General features: G+C 49.7%; 1 protein-coding gene across 1 annotated transcript in view; it reads right to left on the bottom strand.

Moving 5' to 3' along the window:
* Positions 1 to 287, bottom strand: part of USP22 (ubiquitin specific peptidase 22) — a gene marked incomplete at both ends in the record, with an annotated part of 37,795 nt that extends 37,508 nt beyond the window's left edge. Inside the window, one exon of the mRNA XM_080712184.1 lies at positions 117 to 287. Coding sequence (XP_080568310.1) covers positions 117 to 287 — 171 coding nt within the window. The remainder of the gene's footprint in view (positions 1 to 116) is intronic.
* Between the last annotated feature and the right edge of the window lie 21,868 nt (positions 288 to 22,155).

Genomic DNA, 22,155 nt, shown 5'->3' with positions numbered 1-22,155 from the left:
CTCCGCGAACCCCGCCCGGCTCGGTGCCCACCCCAGGGCCCGGGGGAGGGGGCGGGGGTGCGGGCCCCTCCCCCACCGCCGGCCCCCACCCCGCGGGGCCCCGCCGAGGGTCGCACCTTGCGCTTGCGGGCCTCGGCCGAGCCGCTCCACACGAAGCACTGGTAGATGGCGCGCAGGTTCTGCTTCCAGTTGTCCACCTTGAAGCTGCCCAGGTGCGAGCAGCCCGCCGGCGCCACCGCCAGCTCGGCGTCCATGGCCTCGCCCTCGGGCTCGGGCCGGGACACCATGGCGGGCAAGGCCCGGCCGCGCGCGGGGGCCGGCGGCGACGGGGGCGAGGACGACGCCAGCGCGGCGGCGGCTCGGCGGGGGCGCCGGGAACAAAGCGGCGGCCGCGACGCCCGCGGACAAAGGCTGCTGCGCGGACTGCGAGGGAGGCGGCGGCGACGCAGGCACCGCCCCCGAGCCCGGCCGCCGCGGGCCGCGCGCCAGCGCTCTCCCGGCTCGCGGAGGGCGGCGCGGGCGCGGGCGGAGATTACGTCACCCCTGGCCGGCGCACCGCGCATGCTCCGGCCGGCGGCAGGCTCCGCCCCCGCCGCCCCAGCTGCTCGCGCTGCTACTGGCCACCGGGCGCTGGAGGGGGTGGAGCCTACAAAGGCCCGCCCTAGGTCCTACGCCATTGGTTGTTGTCCAGACCGCGGCAGCGCCGGCCTCTCTCATAGGCTGGCAGGCCTGTCCGTCTGGCTCAGATCCACCCCCGGAGACTGGGCGACTTGACAGTCTCTGTCTTCCCAGGAGAACTGGGAAGCCGGGGGCGGGGCGGGTTGAGGATGGAGTATCGCGGGATGTCCGTCGGGTCGCGGAACTGGTTTGCACCGGTCTGAGAATTGCCGCAGAGAGGCGGAGCGAGGATCCGGGGCGGGCGGGCGCTGAGCCCGCGCTTTCCTCCCCGGTGCGCTTTCTCCAGGTTCCCTAGGTTGGCTGTGGGAGCTCCTCTGGTGCCACTTTTGCAGGCTCCTACCACCTTCGTAGCCGAGGCTGGCAAAGGCGCGGGTTGGAATGCTTTCCTGCTGCCTGGTGCTAGGGGCCCTCCCCGCCAGGAGCCCGCAGTCCTGGGAGAGCCTGACTGGTGCTGTGCATTTGAAACGCGTGCCGAATTTTAAATTTTATAGTAGCTACTTTTTTGTTTTGGGGGGGTTCTGGGGATGGAACCCAGGGATATTCTACCTCCGATGCACACCCCCCCAGCCCTATTTTTTATTCCTTATTTTGAAACAGGGTCTCACTGAGTTGCAAAGGGCCTCACTAAATAGCTGAGGCCGGCTTCGAGCCTGTGATCCTCCTGTCTCAGCCTCCGGGATGCTGGGATTACAAGCATGCACCACCATGCCTGCCTGTAATCCCAGTATTTGGGAGGCTGAGATATCATTAGAAGTAAAATTGGGCTGGGGGTATAACATGCAGGTAGAATGCCTCTGGGTTCAATTCCCAGTATCCCAATAAAAAATAATAGAATAACAGGCTCAGGGTATAGCTCAGAGGTAGAATACCCCTGGGTTCCACACCCGGTACCCCCCACACACACACACACAAATAAATAATGATGATGATGACATCTGATGGCTGCAGATTAGCTCAGAGGTGGATCTTAGTCCTGGAAAAATGAAAGACAGAGTGAAATGTTATAGGGTGAACCAGAGGAGACCACTCAGGCTTGGTTTAAGCTGAATAGAAAGTCTTCATTAGCTGGCTGCAGCTACATTGCAGGGTGTTTGGCCTTTTCTCAGGGCTCCCCCCACCTTTGGTACTGGGGTGGGGATGGAACCCGGGGTCATTCTACCTCCTCATTTCATACCCCCAGCCCTATTTTTTACTCTCTATTTTGAAATAGGGTCTCACTTAGTTGCAAAGAACCTCGCTAAGTAGCTGAGACTGGCCTCGAACCCGTGATCCTCCTGTCTCAGCCTCCCAAGTACTGGGATTAGAAGCGCGTACCACCACGCCTGGCTCTGGAGAGGTCTTGCGAGGGGATCTGCACTTAGTAGCTTCTGCAGTGAGGAGATTAGGCTTTGGCCCTTAGGTAAATATTTAAGGAATTTGACTTAGGGCTGAGTCCAGTTTCTACATGTTTAGGGACATGTTTGATGTTTCAGTGTTTGGAGCAAGGATTTAAGCTGTTTTATCAGTGCTTGGAAATGTTCAAGGCCTGGCTTGAGCTTTGGCCTGAGGGGAAAACCTGCAGCCTGTAGGGTCACCTGGCACTCAAGCCTGTTTTTCCATCAGGACTGAGAGAAAGGGGGTGGAGAGGCAGGCACTAGGGGATCCTAAACATATATATGCTCACCATCCTCTTTGCTTGCATTTTAATTAATTAATTAATTAATTAGATACTGGGGGGTGTAACCCAGGGGCATTCTATCCCCAAGCTATATCCTCATACCTATTTTTTTTTTTTTTTTTTTTTTGCGGTACTGAGGATGGAACCCAGGGACATTCTACCTCCGAACTACACCCCCAGCCCTATTTTTTTTTTATTCTTTATTTTGAAACAGGGTCTCACAGAGTTGCAAAGAGCCTCACTAAGTAGCTGAGGCTGGCTTCGAACCTGTGCAATCCTCCTGTCTCAGCCTCCCAAGCGCAGGGATTACAAGCGTGCGCCACCGCGCTGGCTTGCTCTCCGCACCCTGGTAGCCAGGCCAGGTCAGTGTTGCCTATAGGAAGCTGGAGATGCACCAGGACAGGTGCTCCTTGGGATGCCCGGCAGGCCGGCAGGCTGATGACGTCACTGCCTTGCAGTCCAGCAGGTCCCACCCCTCTCTGAGTGGGACAAGAGAGGAACGGAACCGGGTTCACTGTGGAGAGGTTAGTGTCGTTTGTCCAGCCAGCCACCATGGGGAAAAGCACCGTGCGGGTGAGCAGGCCGGGCAAGGCAAACTCCGGGAGCGACTGAGGACTATCAGCCTGTTGCTACTGGCCCTTTTTCATAAGCATCTTTCAGTAAAGCTTTCTGCCTTGTATGCTGCCTCTAGGAATTTTTCTTGTTGTCTTTTGTTTTGTTTTGGTGTCTCAGCAACCAATCCTACTGCCCTGGAACAACTAGACTGTAGACATTATGCTTTGAAGTATGTATATATCTCCCTTGTAGAATGGCTAATCTGGGGAATAAACACGTATTATCTCACGTTTTTGTGCTGAGAACACTTACAAACTTATTTCTGGTATTTTCCAAGAATGCAATATAAAGCCGGGCGTGGTGGCACTCCCTTGTAAGCCAAGCATTCTGGAGGCTGAGACAGGAGGATAGAGGTTTGCGGACAGCTTCAACTACTTAGTGAGACCTCCACAATTCAGTGAGACCCTGTTTCAAAATAAAGAATAAGCCGGGCCTGGTGGTGTATGCTGACCGTCTCAGCCTCCCAAGTGCTGGGATTACAGGACTGTGCCACCACACTTCATTCCTGTTTCCTCCAGTGCCCTGAGCATAGTAACTGCTCCCTAAGCATTCGTGCAGTAAGTGAGTTTGTTAAGAACATGGTAGTAAGAAATTGAAGTGCCTCCCCCCCCCCAATACTGGGGATGGAACCCAGGGGCATTCTGCTTCTGCTACACCCCCAGCCCTTTTTGTGTGTGTGTGTGTGTGTGGGTCTGAGGATGGAACCCAGGGGCATTCTACCTCTGAGCTCCACTGCCAGTCCTATTTTTTATTCTTTGTTTTGAAACAGGGTCTCACTAAGTTACAGAGGGGCTCACTAAGTAGCTGAGGCGGTCCACAAACTGTGATCCTCCTGTTTCAGCCTCCCAAGTACTAGACTTACAAGTGTGTGCCACAATGCCCAGCTGAAGTGTGGTTTTCTTTCTTTCTTTCTTTTTTTTTTTTTGGTACTGGGGGTGGGACCCAGAGGCTTCTACCTCCGGGCTATACTCCCAGACCTTTTTTATATTTTTTTTGGAAACAGGGTCTCACTAAGTTGCTGAGAGCCTCACTAAGTAGCTGAGGCTGTCTTCGAACCTGTGCGATCCTCCTGTCTCAGCCTCCCAAGCGCAGGGATTACAAGTGTGCGCTGCCATGCCCAGCTGAAGTGCATTTTTTTCACAAAAAAACTGAAACACTGTATGGTCACTGAACCAACCAAGGTTTGAAGTTGCCCCGAAAAAATTGGCAGGGCAGTATTCCAATCAAAGCCCAAACTGTCCTGAGAGGGGCGAGGTGGGACTCGAAGGATCGCCGTTTGCTGACAGCCTCAGCTACTTGTGAGGCCCTCTGCAACTTAGTGAGACCCTGTTTCAAAACAAAGAATAAAAAATAGGGCAGGGGGTGTAGCTTGGAAGTCAAACGTCCCTGGATTCCATCCCCAGACACCCACCCCCCCACAAACACAAATAGGGCTGGGGGTGTAGCTCAGAAGTAGAATGCCCCTAGGTTCAATCCCTAGTACTGAAAAAAGAAAGAAAGATAGATAGATATTCAGGTGTGACGGCACTCACCTGTAATCCCCAGTACTTCGGAGGCTGAGACAGAAATTGCAGATTTGTGGCCAGCCTCAGCTACTAGTGAGGCTCCCAGCAACTTAGCAAGATCCTAATTCCATATAAAAAATAAAATAGGGCTGGGATGCGGCTTAGAGGTAGAATGTTCTTGGGTTAAATCCCCAGTAACACACACACAAAAACAAAACAAAAACAAAGCAACATAAAATAGGGCTCGAGTGTAGGTAGGAAGAAGAATGCTCCGGGGTTCAATTCCCAGTACCCCACACACACACACACACAGAAAAGGAGGGGGGAAAAATCCAGTTTCATAGAAGTGTTTGTACACAATTTTTTTATTTATTTATTTACTTATTCATTCATTTATTGCGGACCTGGGGATGGAAACCAGTGACATTTGACTTCTGAGCTACACCCCCTGCCCTATTTTTTTTTTTTTATTCTTTATTTGGAAACAGGGTCTCACCAAATTGCAAAGGGCCTCACTAAGTCGCTGAGGCTGGCCGCGAACCTGCATTCTCCTGTCTCAGCCTCCCAAACGCTGGGAGTAGAAGTGTGCGCCACCACCGCCCGGCTTCCTCTCAACCTTTGATAACCATTGGGCAAATTCCGTGGTAAGAGTACGGAACCCAAACCCCGACCTCCTGAATTTCCTTCGGAAGATGAACACAAGTGCTCCGGAAGTAGGGCAATAAGGGCCGTACGCTTCGACGCGTCCGATGCGCACGCGCAGTACCTTCGCCGGGATTGGACAAAGCAGTGTCGCGGTTATTGCGTCACTTCCGAGGCGGGAGGATGAAGTTGATTGACCATGGTCTCTGCGGCCACTAGGTAGGATCCCGAGAGGAAGGAGCCTTGGGGGTGAGGGTGCTGGGGTGGGGCTTTGAACTCAGGCGGGCGGTGTATCCAGAAAAGAGCGAATCCTAGCGGGGCGAGCGGGAGGATGCAGTGTGGACGCTGAGCCGAGGCACTGAATGGGAGACGCCGAGTCCCGGAAGGCTTCTCAATTTCTTTCCTTTTTTCGGTACTGGAATTGTAACTCGGGCATTCTACCTCCAAGCTACACCCGCGGCTCTATTTGTTATTCTTTATTTTGAAACAGGGTCTCCCTGAGTTGCAGAGGGCCTCACAGAGTCGCTGAGATGTCCGCAAGCCTGCGATCCTCCTGTCTCAGCCTCCCAAGTACTAGGAGGAGAACGTGCGCCATCACGCCCGGCTAGCTCTCAGTTTTGAAGGCAGGCTCAGCTCCTACGCCGAGACGAGGGTCTCGGCCTTGGCGTGTTCCCTCTGGGGGTACCCAGGCCTGTCGCTGAGGTGGCAGTCCCAGTCTCTGCCTGCTGGCCGGGCAGTGAGGGGGCGGACCCGCCTGCTCCTCAGCCCCGAGGTGTGTGTCAAAGGCCACAGCGTCTAAAGTGCGCTGGCCGCCGCCTCTTCTCCCAGTTGTGCACCGACGCGCGTGGAGGTGGTGTGACACAGGGCTGGAGCACCGGAGGCCAGTGGCGCTTCAGCTTGGTGATGGAGAATTCGGACTAGCAAAGGAGATTCGGTTTTTCAGAAAGTAGGGAAAGGTAGCCGGGCGTGGTGGCTCACATTTGTAATCCCCGCACTTGGGAGGCTGAGACAGGAGGATCGCACGGGTTCGAAGCCAGCCTCAGTTACTTAGTGAGGCTCTCAGCAACTCAGTGAGACCCTGTTTCCAAATAAAAAATATAAAATAGGTCTGGGAATATAGCCCGGAGATAGAAAGCCTCTGGATTCCACCCCCAGTACCACCAAAAATAAATAAATAAATAATAACAAATAGAAGAAAAAATAGGGAAAGGTTCTGACTCGATCATCCACAGGAATGACTGTCTGAGGAATCGTTCTCTTACACCTTGCTGCCGGACTGCGACGGTGGGCATGGGTCTTAAGCTCTCAGCATCTGACTATAATTACCACGTGCTCAATAGCTTGCTCTGTCTTTTTTTCAAGAAGGAAGTATTGATTTAACTCCATTTTTATAGATGAAGAAATTGAAGCTTAGCCAGGTTAATCAATGTATCCATTGTGTAAATAGGTAAAAAGGAGACCAAAGCAAATTTATTTATTTATTGCGGGTCTGGGGATGGAACCCAGGGGCATCTGACCTCCGAGCTACACCCCCTGCCCTAGTTTTTATTCTTTATTTTGAAACAGGGTCTCACGGAGTTGCAGAGGGCCTCACTAAGTAGCGGAGGCTGTCCGCGAACCGGGATCCTCAGGTCTCAGCCTCCCAAGTGCTGGGGTTACAAGAGTGCACCACCACGCCCGGCTAGACCAAAGCAAATTTAAAGGGGTGGACTGGGATATGGAGACTGTACCAGGAAGTGGGATAGGGGATTAGGGTGTGGACACTGAGAAGCTGAAGAACTTCAGAACAAAGGGACATATTTTCCTTTCCCTCCTTCCTTCCGTTCTTGTTTAACCTAGGGGCATTCTACCTCCAAACTAAACCCCTAGTCCTATTTATTTTTTTCTTGAAACAAAGTCCTAGGTTAGGTTGCTCAGAGCCTCACTAAGTGATCACCTGTGATCCTCCTGTCTCAGCCTCCCAAGTACTGAGATTCCAGGTGTGCACCATCTTACTTGGCCAACATAATCTTATTGAAACATGGAATTGCCTGCAGGGTAGTTGTCTTAAAGTCAGAGCCTTATCTGAGTAAGCCATGCCCTGTGCCAAGGGCAACACAGCTGAATTTAGGTCCTGTAGATTGTGAGGACCAGGTTTGGAACCCTTCTGCCTGAATTAGGAATTCTTTTTTTTTTTTTTTTTTTTTTTTTGCGGGTCTGGGGATGGAACCCAGGGGCATTTGACCTCCAAGCTACACCCCCTGCCCTATTTTTTATTCTTTATTTTGAAACCGGGTCTCACTGAGTTGCAGAGGGCCTCACTAAGTAGCTGAGGCTGTCTGCGAACTGCGATCCTCCAGGTCTCAGCCTCCCAAATGCTGGGATTACAAGCGTGCGCCACCACGCCCGGCCTAGGAATTCTTGATGTACTTTGCTTGGAAAGAATCTGACACCACACACAAAAGTGTGCAAGCCAAATAAATTAGTACATGATCACTTGATAAGCCAGAAATATTTTTCACTTTATTCTATTTATTTATTTATTTATTTATTTTATTTTTGCAGTACTGGGGATGGAACCCAGGGGCATTCCACCTCCAAGCTACACTCCCAGCCCTATTTTATTCTTTATTTTGAAACAGGGTCTCACTGAGTTGCAACCAGCTTCTCTAAGTTGCCGAGGCTGTCCCCGAACCGTGATCCTTTTGTCTCAGCCTCCTGAATGCTGGGATTACAAGCTTGTGCCACCACGCCTTTCTTATTTATTTTTGTGGTGCTGGGGATTGAACCCAGGGGCATCTGTCTCTGAGCTACACCCCCAGCTCTATTTTATTTTATTTTTTTTGGGGGGGAAACAGTGTCACTAAATTGCTGGCAGCCTCACTAAGTTGCTGAGGCTGGCCATGAACCAGTGATCCTTCTTTCTCAGCCTCTGAAGTACAGGGACTACAGGAATGTCCCACCACACCCAGCTGATTTTTGGCTTTATAAGCAGATCTGTTTCAGACCCCGTTTCAAAATAAAGAATAAAAAACAGGGCTGGGGATGTAGCTCGGAAGTAGAGTGCCCATGGGTTTCATCCCCAGTACTGCAAAAAAATACAAAAAATATACTAAAAAATATATGTGTGTGTACTTCAAATTGATAGCTGTGTGTTTTCATAAAGGGGGCTATGTTTGTACCTCGTCAAGAGCGTGGATATTTATTAGTAGGTTTTTCTTTGTCTTTCACTTTGATACAGGAGATTGAACCCAGAGGCATTGTGCCTCTGAGCTATACCCCCAGGCCTATTTTTTTTTTAATTTTGTAATGGGGTCTTGCTAAGTTGTTGAGGGTCTTGCTAAGTTGCTGAGGCTGGCCTCAAATCTGCAATCCTGTGCGATCCTCCTGTCTCAGCCTCCCAAGCGCGGGGATTACAAGTGTGCGCCAACACGCCTGGCCCAATTTTTTTTGTGTGTGTGTGGTACTGGGGTTCCTGGAAGCCCTTCTACCTCCAGGCTACACTCCCAGACCTATTTTATATTTTTGAAACAGGGTCTCTTACGCCAGCGCGGCTGGCTTCGAACCTGCGCGATCCTCCTGTCCGCCTCCCAAGCGCGAGGATTACAAGCGTGCGCCACCACGCCTGGCCCAATTTTTTTCTTCTTTATTTTGAAGCAGGGTCTCACTAAGTTGCAGAGGGCCTCACTAAGTAGCTGAGGCTGTCCGCGAACCACGATCCTCCTGTTTCAGCCTCCCAAATGCTGGGATTACAAACATGTACGCACCACCACGCCCGGCTGAGGATTTGGGGATATTTGCATGTACATAATGCTTGGGCACACAGTGGTGACCAGAAGAGATAAAGCTCTTGTCCTCAAGTTGTTGAAACATCTAGTCAGGGAGGTAGATGGTAAATAATTAGGATTACTTGTTTTGGAAGACAGTAGAAGGTGCGGTGAGGATATATAATGGGGTCACTGGCATGGGAGAAAGGATGGCAAACACAGGTTAGGCTTCTGTGAGAAAATAATATTTAGCTGAGTCCATGGGAAACGGGCTGGGATTAAATTGGGCAAAGAGCTACAGGGGTGAGGGAAGGTCGTTTGGGAAGCTTTGAGACAAGGGGAAGCTTGCATGTTACGGTTACTGGAAGATATGGGTGGCCAAAGGGTAGGAAAGGGGCAGGTCAGAGGCCACGCCTGGGCAGGGGTCTTATCCCGAGAGCAGTAATGCTCCCCAGTCTTGGTTTATCTGCTCTTCAGAACATAGAATCCACTACACAAACCATACCTATTTTCAGGTTCTGTCTTGGAGCCCAGTCTTCTCTTTTAAGTAATGTGATTAGAGCCAGGCATGGCGGCACACGCTTGTGATCCCAGCACTCGGGAGTCTGACACACGAGGATCGCACAGGTTCGAAGCCAGCCTCAGCTACTCAGTGAGGCCCTTTGCGACTCAGTGAGACCCTGTTTCAAAATAAAGAATAAAAACTATGGCTGGGAGTATAGCTTGGGGATAGAATGCCCTGGATTCCATCCCCAGCACAGAAAAAAAAAAAAAAAAAGTTGAACTGTAGTAGTGTCCAAAATTAGGAATAGTATGGGGGTTATTCTGGTAATGGCTTGTAAATTCTATATAGTTGTTTGTGGTTAGGGTGCCCTCATGTGGTTAAATCTAGCCCACAATTTCTTTCTTTCTTTTTTTTTAAATGGTAGTGGGGAGGGGTGGTGGAACCCAAGAGCATTCTACCTCCGAACTACACCCTCATCCCTATTTTTTTTTAATTTATTTTTATTGGTGCATTGTAATCATATATCACATTGGAAAACAAGACTTGAGAGGATATACAAGCACACATCATCCAATCAGCCCTCATCCAGCCCCCATCCCATTCCCTCCCCCTCCCTGGATCCCATGCTTGTTTGGTGATTAACTTTGATACAATTGTTTATGTACCTCCTGCATTTTAAAGAGACTCCATCCTCCCCTATTCCATACCCTCTGATTGGTCACCTTAATTGCTTTGCTATAGGGCCCTTTCTATAGCTCGACCACTTTTTGTTGCCCCTTTCCTCCTAGTTATTGCTGATTAGGGGAAGCATCTGGCTTTTATTTTCTGCGATATTTCTCTGTGCATGATGCGTTGCAAGTACCGATCTCACTCTTGACAGCCCCAGTAGTGGCCTGGCTACCCGGTGGACTGATCCAGACCTCGCTGGCTCAAGCAGCGGCCTTGCCTCATGGGAGGCCCCCATTCTGGACTTGCTGGCCCCCACACCAGCCTAACCCCTTGGCAGGCTCCGATCCCAGCCTCGGAGGCACCAGCACCGGCCTTGCCTCACAGCAGGCTTCGATGCTGCCCGTTGGTCCCGGCACCAGCCTAACCCCTCGGTAGGCTCCGATCCCGGCCTCGGAGGCCCCAGCACCGGCCTTGCCTCATGGCAGGCTCCGATCCCGGCCTTGCTGGCCCCGGCACCGGCCTAACCCCTCGGCAGGCTCCGATGCCGGCCCCCCATCCCTAATTTTTTTTAGTCTTTATTTTAAAACAAGTTCTTACTAAGTCGCGGAGGGCCTCACTAAGTAGTTGAAGTTGTTCAAAAACGGATCCTCCTGTGTCAGCCTCCCAAGTACTGAGATTACAAGTGTCACCAGGATACCTGGCCTACAATTTCTTCTTTCTTTTTTAAAATTTATTTATTTATTTATTTAGTGCTACTGGGGGTGGAACCCAGGGGCTTTTCAACCTCCGGGCTGTACTCCCATACCTATTTTATACTTTATTTGGAAACTAAGTTGCTGAGGGCCTCACTAAGTAACTGAGGCTGGCTTCAAACCTGTGTGATCCTCCTGTCTCAGCCTCCCAAGAGCAGAGATTATAAGCATGTGCCACCACATCCAGCTCCAGAATTTAAAAAAAAAATTGTTTTTTCCTTTCTAACCAGAATTTTATCCCTAGTAGTTAACCTGTCCAGGATATGTCTTATCAATACTGCCATTAATGGGAGCCAGGCATTTTGGCGCACCATTCTTTGGGAGGCTGAGACAGGAGGTTCAGGGTTCAAGGACAGCCTCAGCTACTTAGGCCTTTCGCAACTCAGTGAGACTTGGTTTCAAAATAAAGAATAAAGCCAGGCGTGGTGGCACAGGCTTGTAATCCAAGTGCTGGTATGTAAAATGATAATTTTCATGCAGATATAAATGAACTCTCAATCTCTTTGGAAGGACATAACCCTGGCTGGGAAAACAGACTGAATGGCATAGAAACGGAGCTTGAACTCTCGCTCCCCGCTACCGTGAGAGAGAGATTCCTTTGGGTCCCACCTGAGCTCTCCCTCCCGTGTCTTAACGTTCACAGTGACCTGAGGCGCGGCTGCTAAACTGCTCCGTGGAGGGACAGCTCTGCTGAATGCAGCAGGATTGCTGGGACGCTGCTTACCAGGAGCTTGAGCTCGCTTGCTGCACTCGGCTCTTGTTTTATGAAGTAAGATTGTGTTTGTACTGGAAACGCTGAGTTTTACAGGGAGACATATTTTTTTTTCCAGGTTCATGGAACAGTACTTACCAGGGGTTAAGTCAGATGCTACCTTAGGAAACTACTGTAGTTTAGAAATTCTCTGTATGGTAGTATAATCTAGATTGGCTTAAAATGTTAGCTAAACTGAATCAAGGAAATTTGTGTGTGTGTGTGTGTTATTGGGCAATGAACCCAGGGTCATTCTACCTGTGAGCTGTATCAACAGCCTTTTTGCTTCTTTTTATTTTTTGGGGGGGTACTGGGGGTTGAACCCAGGGACATTTTACCTTTGAGCTACACCCCCAGCCATATTTTTTATTCTTTATTTTTAAGCAGGGTCTCACTAAATTGCAGAGGGCCTTACTAAGTAGCTGAGTCTGGCCTTGAATCTAAGATCCTCCGGTCTTAGCCTCCCAAGTACTGGGTTTACAAGTGTGCATCACCACGGCTGACTCCCAGCCCTATTTTCAATTCTTTATTTTGAAATAGGGTCTCTCCAAGTCGTGCAGGGATTCACAAAGTAGCTGAGGCTGCCTGCTAAACTGTGATCCTCCTGTCTCAGCCTCTTAAGTACTGGAATTACAAGTGTGCGCCACCATGCCTGGCTCTGTTTTATTTTTTATCTGGAAACAGGATCTTGCTGAGTTGCTGAGAGCCTCACTAAGTTGCTGATGCTGGCAGGAACCTGCAATTCTTCTGTCTCAGTCTATGAAGTATTGGGATTACAAGTGTATGCCACCATGCTTGGGTGGCAAATTAAGAAAATTGTAGCCGGGTGTGGTAGCGCATGCTTGTAATCCCCGCGTTTGGGAGACAGAGAAAGGAGGATCACGCAGGTTCAAAGCCAGACTCGCTGGCTTAAGATACCCTGTTTCCAAACAAAAATACAAAAATAGGTCTGGGAGTGTAGCCCGAAGATAGAAGGGTTTCCATGAACCCCAGTACCACCAAAGAGAGAGAGAGAGGAGAGAGGAGAGAGAGAGAGAGAGAGAGAGAGAGAGAAAGAAAGAAAAGAAAAGAAAAAAGAAAAGAAAATTGTATTAAGCTGGGCATGGTGGTGCACACTTGTAATCCCATCATTTGGGAGGCTGAGACAGGAGGACCATATAGGTTCGAAGCCGGCCCTCAGCTACTTATTGAGGCCCTTTGCAAGTCATTGAGACCCTGTTTCAGAATAAAGAATAAAAAATAGGGCTGGGGTGTCGCTCAGAGGTCGAATGCCCCTTGGGTCCCATCCCCAGCACCGCCAAAAAGATAAAATAAAATAAATTGTATGGAGCTCCTGACGAGCAGCTGGGTCATTTATATTCAGCTTTGCATAGAGGCCTTTGAATACCATTTGGTGATTAGAACTGAGTGTAGGGATCTATTAATCTAGACAGTATTAAGATCCATCTCGTCTAAGGCTTCAACTAAGGCATTACTGTTCTTACATTGCCCTTCCTTTGAGACACCTAAGAGTTAAGGGCATTGCAGGCTGACTGCCTGGGCTCCGTCTCCAGTCTGCCACTGCCGGACTGAGTGGCTTCTGGTGCTTTCTTATTTAGCAAATGGAAATCATCATCATTCCTACCTCAGAGGATTGTTATGAAGGAGGAAATGAGATCATGGGTATGAAGTATGTAGCCCAGTGTCTGCTACATTGCAAATACTAAAAAATGTTAGTAATTGGTATTAATATTTTCTCTCCACAATAGCCATATATGGTAACAGACTAAAAATTTATTTTTCCTTTTCTTTTCTTTTCTTTTCTTTTTTTTTTTTTGTACTGGGGATTGAACATAGAGGCAGTCTACTTCCAAGCTACTCCCCTATCCTGATTTTATTTCTTTATTTGGAAACAGGGTCTCACTAGGTTTCTTAGAGCCTTGCTATGTTGCTGAGGCTGGCATTGAACCTATGATCCTCCTGTCTCCTGTCTCAGCCTCCTAAGTAGAGATTACCAGGGTGCCACCATGCTCGCGCGCGCGTGTGTGTGTGTGTGTGTGTATTTTTTTTAGGTCTGGGGATGGAACCCAGGGGCATTCGACCTCTGAGCTACAGCACCTGCCCTATTTTTTATTCTTTATTTTGAAACCAGGTCTCAGTGAGTTGCAGAGGGCCTCACTAAGTACCGAGGCTGTCTGCGAACTGTGATTCTCCAGTCTCAGCCTCCCGAATGCTGGCATTACAAGCATGCACCACCACGCCCGGCCGCATATGTATATTTTGAAGGCCAAAGGCTCTAATTGCCTCTACATTCTGACTATGGGTTAAAAACAGGGCAATGAGCCGGGCATGGTGGCGCACGCTTGTAATCCCAGCATTTGGGAAGCTGAGGAGGATCTTGGTTTGAAGACAGCCTCAGCTACTTAGTGAGGCCCTTTGCAACTGAGTAAGACCCTGTTTCAAAATAAAGAATAAAATATAGGGCTGGAGGTGTCGCTCGGAAGTAGAATGCCCCTGGGTTCAGACCCCAGTATGGAAAAAAAAAAAAAAAAGGTGTGTGGTGGCGCACACCTGTGATCCCAGTATTTGAGAGGCTGAACCAGGAGGGTTGCAGGTTCAAGACCAGCCTCAGCAACTTAGGGAGGCCCTCTATAACTTAGTGAGACCCTCTTTCAAGAATATAAAAAGTAAAATAGGGCTGGGGGTGTGGCTCAGAGATAGAACCCTCCTGGATTCAATCCCCAGTACCACCCTCCCAGAAGAAAGAACAGGAGGGTGTCTATACTGCTTCTAGACATAGCCCAGTACAGGGCAAGCAAAGTTATTAGAGGTAAAGTGGGCCAGTTATAAAGATACGGGGTCAATACTCCCGCAAGACATCACAGTCTGTAACGTGTGTCCTAGCAACAAAGCATCAGACTACCCGAGGCAAAAACTGATAGGACTGCAGGGAGAAAGAGGAATCCACTGTTGTGCTTGGAGACGTCACCGTCTCTCTGTCAGAAATAGGTTCAGCGCACAGAAAACCACTATGCACATAGTTGAACTCAACAGCGCCCTCCGTCAACTGGATATGGTTAACATGTATAAGCCACTTCACCCAGCAACAATGGCACATTCTTCTCAGGCTCGCATGGGACGTTCACCAAGGTAGACCATTTTCCATGTCAGCAATACATCTTAATAAACTTAGAGGAATAGAAACTGAACACTGCTTTCAGATGACCAGTGGAATTAAACTAGATCTGGGAGGTGGTGCTGAGGCAGGAGAATCACAGGTTCAAGGACTTCTCAGCGAGTAGTAAGACTCTCACCAACCTGGCCAGGGCCAGGGGTGTAGCTCAGAGGTAGAGTGCCCCTGAGTTCAATGTCCAGTGACACACACGCATACAACTATAGAACAGTATCTCTGATAAATGTAGATACAAAAATCATCCACAAAATATTAGCAAATCCAACAGTATATAAAAAGAATTATGCCTGGGAGGCTGAGCCCGGAGGATCACAGGTTTGAGGCCAGCCTCAGCAACTTAGTGAGGTTCTTGCTGATGGCCTACAGAAGACTCCATATTAGCCCTGACCTTGCTGATGGAGGTGGCAGAAGGTCATCCAGAATCTCTACAGAGATCTTCAGAGGCTTCACAGGTCAGTTCCCATGAAAATGGCCCCAGCAGGGTATCAGGAGTCCACATTTTCAGCTCATCTTCTCTCTGGTGGTAGTGATTTCAGAGGTCAGGGTTGAGTGAGGCCCTGGATCTGCCTCTTAACAGATGCTTCCAATGTAGGAAGTGACTGGACTCCATGGAGCCACGTGGCTCTCAGCCAGCTGCTTGGGTCTGGGAAAGCTGAGGGCGCGCGCCGCCTCACCTGTCTGGGGTCCCACTTGAGGTCCAGAGAAAAGGCCGGCGTGGTGCTGTGTGTCTGGAATCCCAGGCTTTGGGAGGCTGGGACACGAGGAGCTCAGGTTTGAAGCCAGCCCCACCCAGCACTTTAGCAGTGCCTTCAGGAAATCAGCGGGACCCTGTTACAAAATAAAAAATGAAATAGGGCTGGGCTTGTAGTTTAAAGGTAGAATGCCTCTGGCTTAAATCCCCAGTAAAACACACACACACACACACACGCACGCACGCACGCACACACACACACACACACACACGAGAGGAGAGAGAGAGAGAGAGAGAGAGAGAGAGAGAGAGAGAGAGAGAGTCAGAGTCAGAGTCGCGCTTAGGTGCTTAGAGATACCCAAAACTAGAAGAGTTCATGAAACCCCATGCAACTCAGTGTCCTACCATACTGGCAGGAAAGAAACTTAAACCCTCTATTTCCTGACTCAGATATTTGATTTTTAAAAAGTATTTCCTTTTGCCTCATCCTGTGGCTAAGATTATTTATTAGTGGACTAGAAAAAGGCTTTGTTATATAACACTATATATTGACCTTCTAGTTTAAGAACAGCTTAAAAAGTTATCCCTCAGCCGGGTGTGGTGGCTTGTAATCCTAGTACTTGGAAGGCTGAAACAGGATAGCAGGTTTGATGACAGCCTTGGTAAGTAGTGAGACTCTCATCAACCTAGCAAGACCCTGTTTCAAAATAAAACTAACACTGAGACGGAAGGATCACAAGTTTGTGGCCAGGCGCAGCTACTTAATGAGGCCCTCCTCAACGTAGTGAGACCCTGTTTTAAAATAAAGAAAAAAAAACTAGGGCTTGGGGTATAGCTGGGAGGTAGATCTACATTCCCCTGGTTCAATCCCCAGTACTGCAAACAAAAAAAAAAAAACAAAAAAAAACTTAAAATAGGGTTGGGAGTATAGCTCAGAGGTAGAATGCCCCTGGTTCAATCCCCAGTACCAAAAAAAAAAAAAAAAAAAAAAAAAAAAGAAGCCCTCGACAGGCATGTTGTCTCACATCTGTCCAGTACTTAAGAGGCTGAGACAGGAGGAGTACAGGTTGAGGCCAGCCTCAGCAATGTAGTAAGGCCCTTCACAATTTAGATGCTGTTTCAAAATAAAAAATAAATAGGAGCCGGGCGTGGTGGCGCACACTTGCAATCCCAGCATTTGGGAGGCTGAGGCAGAAGGATCACAGTTCACAGACAGCCTCAGCTACTCAGTGAGGCCCTCTGCAACTTAGTGAGACCCTGTTTCAAAATAAAGAATAAAAAATTGGGCTGGGAGTGTAGCTCAGAGGTCGAATGCCCCTGGATTCCATCCTCAGACCCGCAAAAATAAATAATAAGTAAGTAAATAAATAAAGTAAAATAGCAGGAGTGTAACTCAAGATAGAACATCCCTGGGTTCAATCCCCAATGACACACACACACACAATACTACGCCTTTACACACTTTATTAAGAACTATGGTGAATGTATTTTATTAATTATTTTTATCGGCTTATGGTATTTTTCTCTTTTAATACATATTCCAGATTTGCCACATGGTTGGATTTTTTTTTTTTTGAAAACCTGTAAGGCCGGGTGAGAGAAATAGAGGTAGAACAGTTATCAAAAGTGGGAGGCCAGCCGGGCGTGGTGGCCCACGCTTGTCATCCCAGCATTCGGGAGGCTGAGACTGGAGGATCGCGGTTCGTGGACAGCCTCAACTACTTAGTGAGGCCCTCTGCAACTCAGTGAGACCCTGTTTCAAAGTAAAGAATAAAAAATAGGGCAGGGGGTATAGCTCGGAGGTCGAATGCCCCTGGGTTCCATCCCCAGACCCGCAAAACAAAGAGTGGGAGCCCTACTAGAAGGTTGAATAGATTGCTTAACTGCTCACTGTGGGCTTGTCCTGAAGGGACATGACTGTGTCCTCAGGGAAATATTTTCCAGGACACCTGGTAAAATAAAGCGGTAGAGCCGTGGCAGGGCTATTTTTAAATAAAAGTGTAGATGTTGGCAGTGGCAGAGCCCTCTGTGTTTATTCTGCCTTCTTTCCCGATTAACGCTGTTGGTGTGTGACCTGCACGCCTGTGTGATCTCTGCCATTAAAGTTGATGCAGAATAAATTTTCATTAGAATCATAAATATATTCTTTCAAAAACTGCTTTGGAGTAAAGGGCATCTCTTGGCTAAATTTCACAATCATGTTTTTCAGTTCTAAAAATAACTTGGAATTCAGGGTGAACCATCGCCCTACATAAATTACAGTAAGGCAGACTGTCTAAGACAGACAGTGGACAGTGGAAGATGGTTTGTCTGAATTCATAAGGAAACCAAGACAGTAACTTAATAGAATTCAGAATAATAAGCCGGGCGTGGTGGCGCACGCTTGTGATTCCAGCGCTTGGGAGGCTGAGACAGGAGGATGGCACGGGTTCGAAGCCAGCCTCAGCTACTTAGTGAGGGTTTTAGTAATTTAGTGAGACCCTGTTTCCAAATAAAATATAAAAAGGAGGTCTGGGAGTATAGTCTGGAGGTAGAAAATCTCTTGGGTTCTACCTCCAGTACCACACACACACACACACACACACACACACACACACACAAGACTAAAAAATAGGGGTTAAAAAAAAAAGAGGTCTGGGAGTATAGCCTGGAGGTAGAGGGTCCCTGGGTTCTATCCCCAGTACCACCAATAAAAAAGAATACACAGGGCTGAGGGTGTAGCTCGGAGGTAGAATGCCTCTGGGTTCCATCCCCAGCGCCACACACACAAAGCACCTTAGACATCCCATTTGTATGTATGTTCAAGTGTGTAGGTAGCCGTAGTTGGTGAAAACTAGTAAGTGGGGCTTTGGACTGCAACAAGTGGCCACCTCGTGCGGTGCCCGCCTCCTTGGCGTCTCTGCGCCCTTGGCCAGCCGCACTGCTGGGCTGAGCCGTGGCTCCTCTCTTCCCGCCCTCCTGGGGCTGCTGGGAAGCATGTGCCCATGTCTCCCTGGCGAGCAGGGCACACTTCAGCGGTTGCCCTTCCCAGAGCTGATCACTCAGGGGCCTGCTCTGAAGCATTCTCCAGTCTTCCTTCTGGTTTTGTCTTCACTGGTGCCAGCCTGCCCTCCTTCAGATTAGGGCCCTCGGGCCGGCATCCCCAAAACCACCGTCTCCAGCCTGTTTGGGCATCCCAGGGGGTCCTGCCGCCGAAGGTAGCTGCTGGCCTCTGGTCTCAGTCAGTCCATCACAGCTCAAAAGACCAGAAAAGACACTGGTGCCAGGACCCGCCACTGGCCAAGCAGCTGTACAAGGTAGGATGTCGTTCTTTCTTCCCGTCGAAAACAGCCTTGGCTGCTGCTTCTCAGGTGCTTGAAGCCAGAAAAGATCAGCTTCTACTTTCCCTAAATAGATAGGAATTTTCAGGTATATTTTCAGATATAGGTCATAAGCACGTCACTTTAAATAGACCTGCTGATTGAAACCAGCCGGCAGTTATGAAACACAAGAGTAGGTGCAGGTCTGTGGGAACCGGATCCCGCCTGCTTTTGGTGAGACCCAGGCGCTCCTTGCCGCCTGCCTTCTGCGTCATGCCTTCCACTTGGAACCCCTCTCTGCCCTTTAGCCCGGCTTTTTTGGCACCCGGCAAATTATTTCAATGATCCAACTGTCTCACAGACTTGAAATGATTCTTTTTAAAGCTTTGGTGGGTTTTAGATTCTTCCCTTGAATTTCAGATGTAGTTGTTTAATTCCTTCCTTCCTCCTCTTCCTCTTCCTCCTCCTCCTCCTCCTCCTCCTCCTCTTCCTCTTCTTCTTCTCTCTCTTTCTTTCTCTCTCTCTCTCTCTCTCTCTCTCTCTCTCTCTTTTTGCGGTTCTAGGGATGGAACCCAGGGGCATTCAACCTCCAAGCTACACCCCTGCCCTACTTTTTATTCTTTATTTTGAAACAGGGTCTCACTAAGTTGTGGAAGGCTTCACTAAGTAGCTGAGGCTGTCCGCGAACCGCGATCCTCCTGTCTTTGCCTCCCAAATGCTGGGATTATAAGTGTGTGCCACCATGCCTGGCTTTAGTTGTTTAATTTCTATGTGTGGTTTCTGAGTAGATCCAACTGCCTGCTTTTATTGACAGTTCTTTGAGGCTGTCTGTGAAACGCGATCCTCCGGTCTCAGCCTCCCAAATGCTGGGATTACAAGCGTGTGCCACCACTCCCGGCTATTCTTTATTTTGAAACAGGGTCTTACTGGGTTGCAAAGGGCCTCACTAAGTAGCTGAGGCTGTCCTTGAACCGCATTTGTCCTGTCTCAGCCTCCCAAATGCTGGGATTACAAGCATGTGGCACCATGCCCGGCTTTTCTTTTTAATTTTGAAACAGGGTCTTGCTAGGTTGATGATAATCTCACTACTTGCTGAGGCTGTCCTTGAGCCTGCAACCCTCCTGTCTAAGCCTCTCAAGTTGGGATTACAGGCATGTGCCACCATGTCCAGCTTTTGTGCCATAAGAAAAGAAAATTCCTCCTGTTTGACTTTGCTGTATAAAGGGTATTTCTTTCCTACTCTGGAATGTGGCCAGCCAGGTCACAATTCCTTTCTTTCCCCTTTCAGCTGTCCCCTTTGCTGGGAGAAGCCCAGAGGCCACAAGACATCGAGGCTGCCCACGTAACTCTCTTGACTGTCTTGGTAAACTGTTTCTGAGGTCCCAGGAGGCCGAGCAGCACGGAGGCCCATGATGTGGCTGTGTTCACTGTGGTGAAATAAAAGTTGGAAGGTCTTTAAGAATTTAAATCTCAGTGGGCATAGTGGCACACACCTGAATCCCAGTATTTGGGAGGCTGAGACAGGAGGATCGCAGGTTTGAGATCAGCTTCAGGAATTTAGCAAGACCCTCTCTCTCTCACAAAGAAAAAATCAACAGGGCTGAGGGTGTAGCTCAGAGGGGGCCCTTGGGTTCAATCCCTAGTACCTCCAAAAAAAGGGGGGAGGGAATTTACCCACCACCCTCATCCTGTGTCCCGTGGGGAGCGCTGGTCCTGGTTTTAGTTTCCTGGCATTCTGGCCTCGCCGGAGACCGTGGCTGTGGGCCGGTGGTGGGTCCCATTGACCTGCACCATGTGTGCCCCGGGCAGCGTGGGACTGGGGCTGGGCGGGGATCGGGGCCGGCTGCGTTCTGCGGCGTCATGTCTGTGTCCGGGGAATCCCAGACGCGTCTACACAACATGTAGCCTTGTCTCTTCTTCACGTCCTGGCTTGAGCGGCCGTTAGGGCGCATGAGTACGCGATTTGTTGGGAGCTGAAGCCTCTTCTCTCGCTGTTTCCTGGGCACAGCTGAGCGCCCGTGTGCGCTCTCCTTGCTGTTCTGACCTTGGCAACATTTCCTGACACAAAAGTTGGGTCATGGGATGCTCATTTGTTCTGACCAGTTGTTTTCTCCTGTTTGCTAATTTAACTCAACTTAAGGATTTATGAAGGTTTAAAAGCTAAAGTACATCAAATGCTATGTTTAATGAGGTTATTTTGTTTGGGAAGATAACTGTTCATGCACCAAGGACTCCCTCAGAAGCTGTGACTCTGGTTGCTGAGAAGCAACTTCCTTGCCAGGCGTGGTGGCGCATGCTTGTAATCCCAGTACTTGGGAGGCTGAAACGGGAGGATCGGGAATTCGTGGCCAGCCTCAGCAACTTAGTGAGACCCTGTTTCAAAATAAAGAATACAAACTAGGGCTAAAGCCGGGCATGGTGGCGCGCGCTTGTAATCCCAGCATTTGGGAGGCTGAGACTGGTGGATCGCGGTTTGCAGACAGCCTCAGCTACTTAGTGAGGCCCTTCACAACTTAGTGAGACCCAGTTTCAAACTAAAGAATAAAAACTAGGGCAGAGGGTGTAGCTTAGAGGTCTAATGCCTCCGGTTCCATCCTCAGACCTGCACACACATACACGCACACACAAAAAACTAGGGCTGGGGTGTAACTGGGAGGTAGAATGCCCCTGGGTTCAATCCCCAGATTCCCCAGTACCACCCACTGTCTCCCACACATGCACACGCGCACACACACACGTGCACACGCACGCACACGCAGCTTCCTGGGTGGGAGCTCTGAGCTCCTGCTCAAGGCCCTGCACTGTGCCTGAGCGCCTGCAGGTAGTGTTTTTCCAGTGGTCTCTGGATCCCCGAGAATTGGGGAGGCGGCAGGCATGTACCTGGTGCTCCCCCGTGGCTGGCCCCTGGTGGCATGGTGACTCGGCCCACATTTGCTGTAGTTTTCTGGTAAAGCTCCACCAACAAACTGGTGATCCTTTCTGTCCCTGGCATTCCCTCCTGGGAATCATCCCACATCCTTGTGTGCCCAGGGCTGGGCGTATGACGGACCCCAGATAGCATCTGCTGAAACACAGCTGGGCCTAGGCCTGGGCTCTCAGCTGGCTGAGCACATCCCAGAAGGTGCCAGACGAAGGGTCCCGGGTCCTGGCCTCTGCCCGGCAGGAAGCCCAGGCCTGCGGGCATGCCAGCAGCACCCCGTGCACCGCGCGGTGCTTCGCTGCCGTCTAATCCCCAGGCGGCCAGTGCAGGGTAGCCACCCTAACTGTGAACTTCAGAACTGGGATGCCAGGTGTGTGCCACCATGCCTGATGCCTGGCTAGAACGTTATTTTTTTTTTTGTGTGTGTGTGGTACCAGGGATAGAACCCAGGGGCATTCTACCTCTGAGCTCCACTTCCAGGCCTATTTTTTATTCTTTATTTTGAAACAGGGTCTCCTAAGGTATGGAGGGCCTCACAGGTTATTAAGTTATT

The sequence above is a fragment of the Muscardinus avellanarius genome, assembly GCF_963383645.1.
Source record: "Muscardinus avellanarius genome assembly, chromosome: 16".
Classification (NCBI taxonomy): domain Eukaryota; kingdom Metazoa; phylum Chordata; class Mammalia; order Rodentia; family Gliridae; genus Muscardinus; species Muscardinus avellanarius.
Note: the sequence above shows the minus strand (reverse complement) of the source record. Positions and strands in the feature narration are given on the sequence as shown.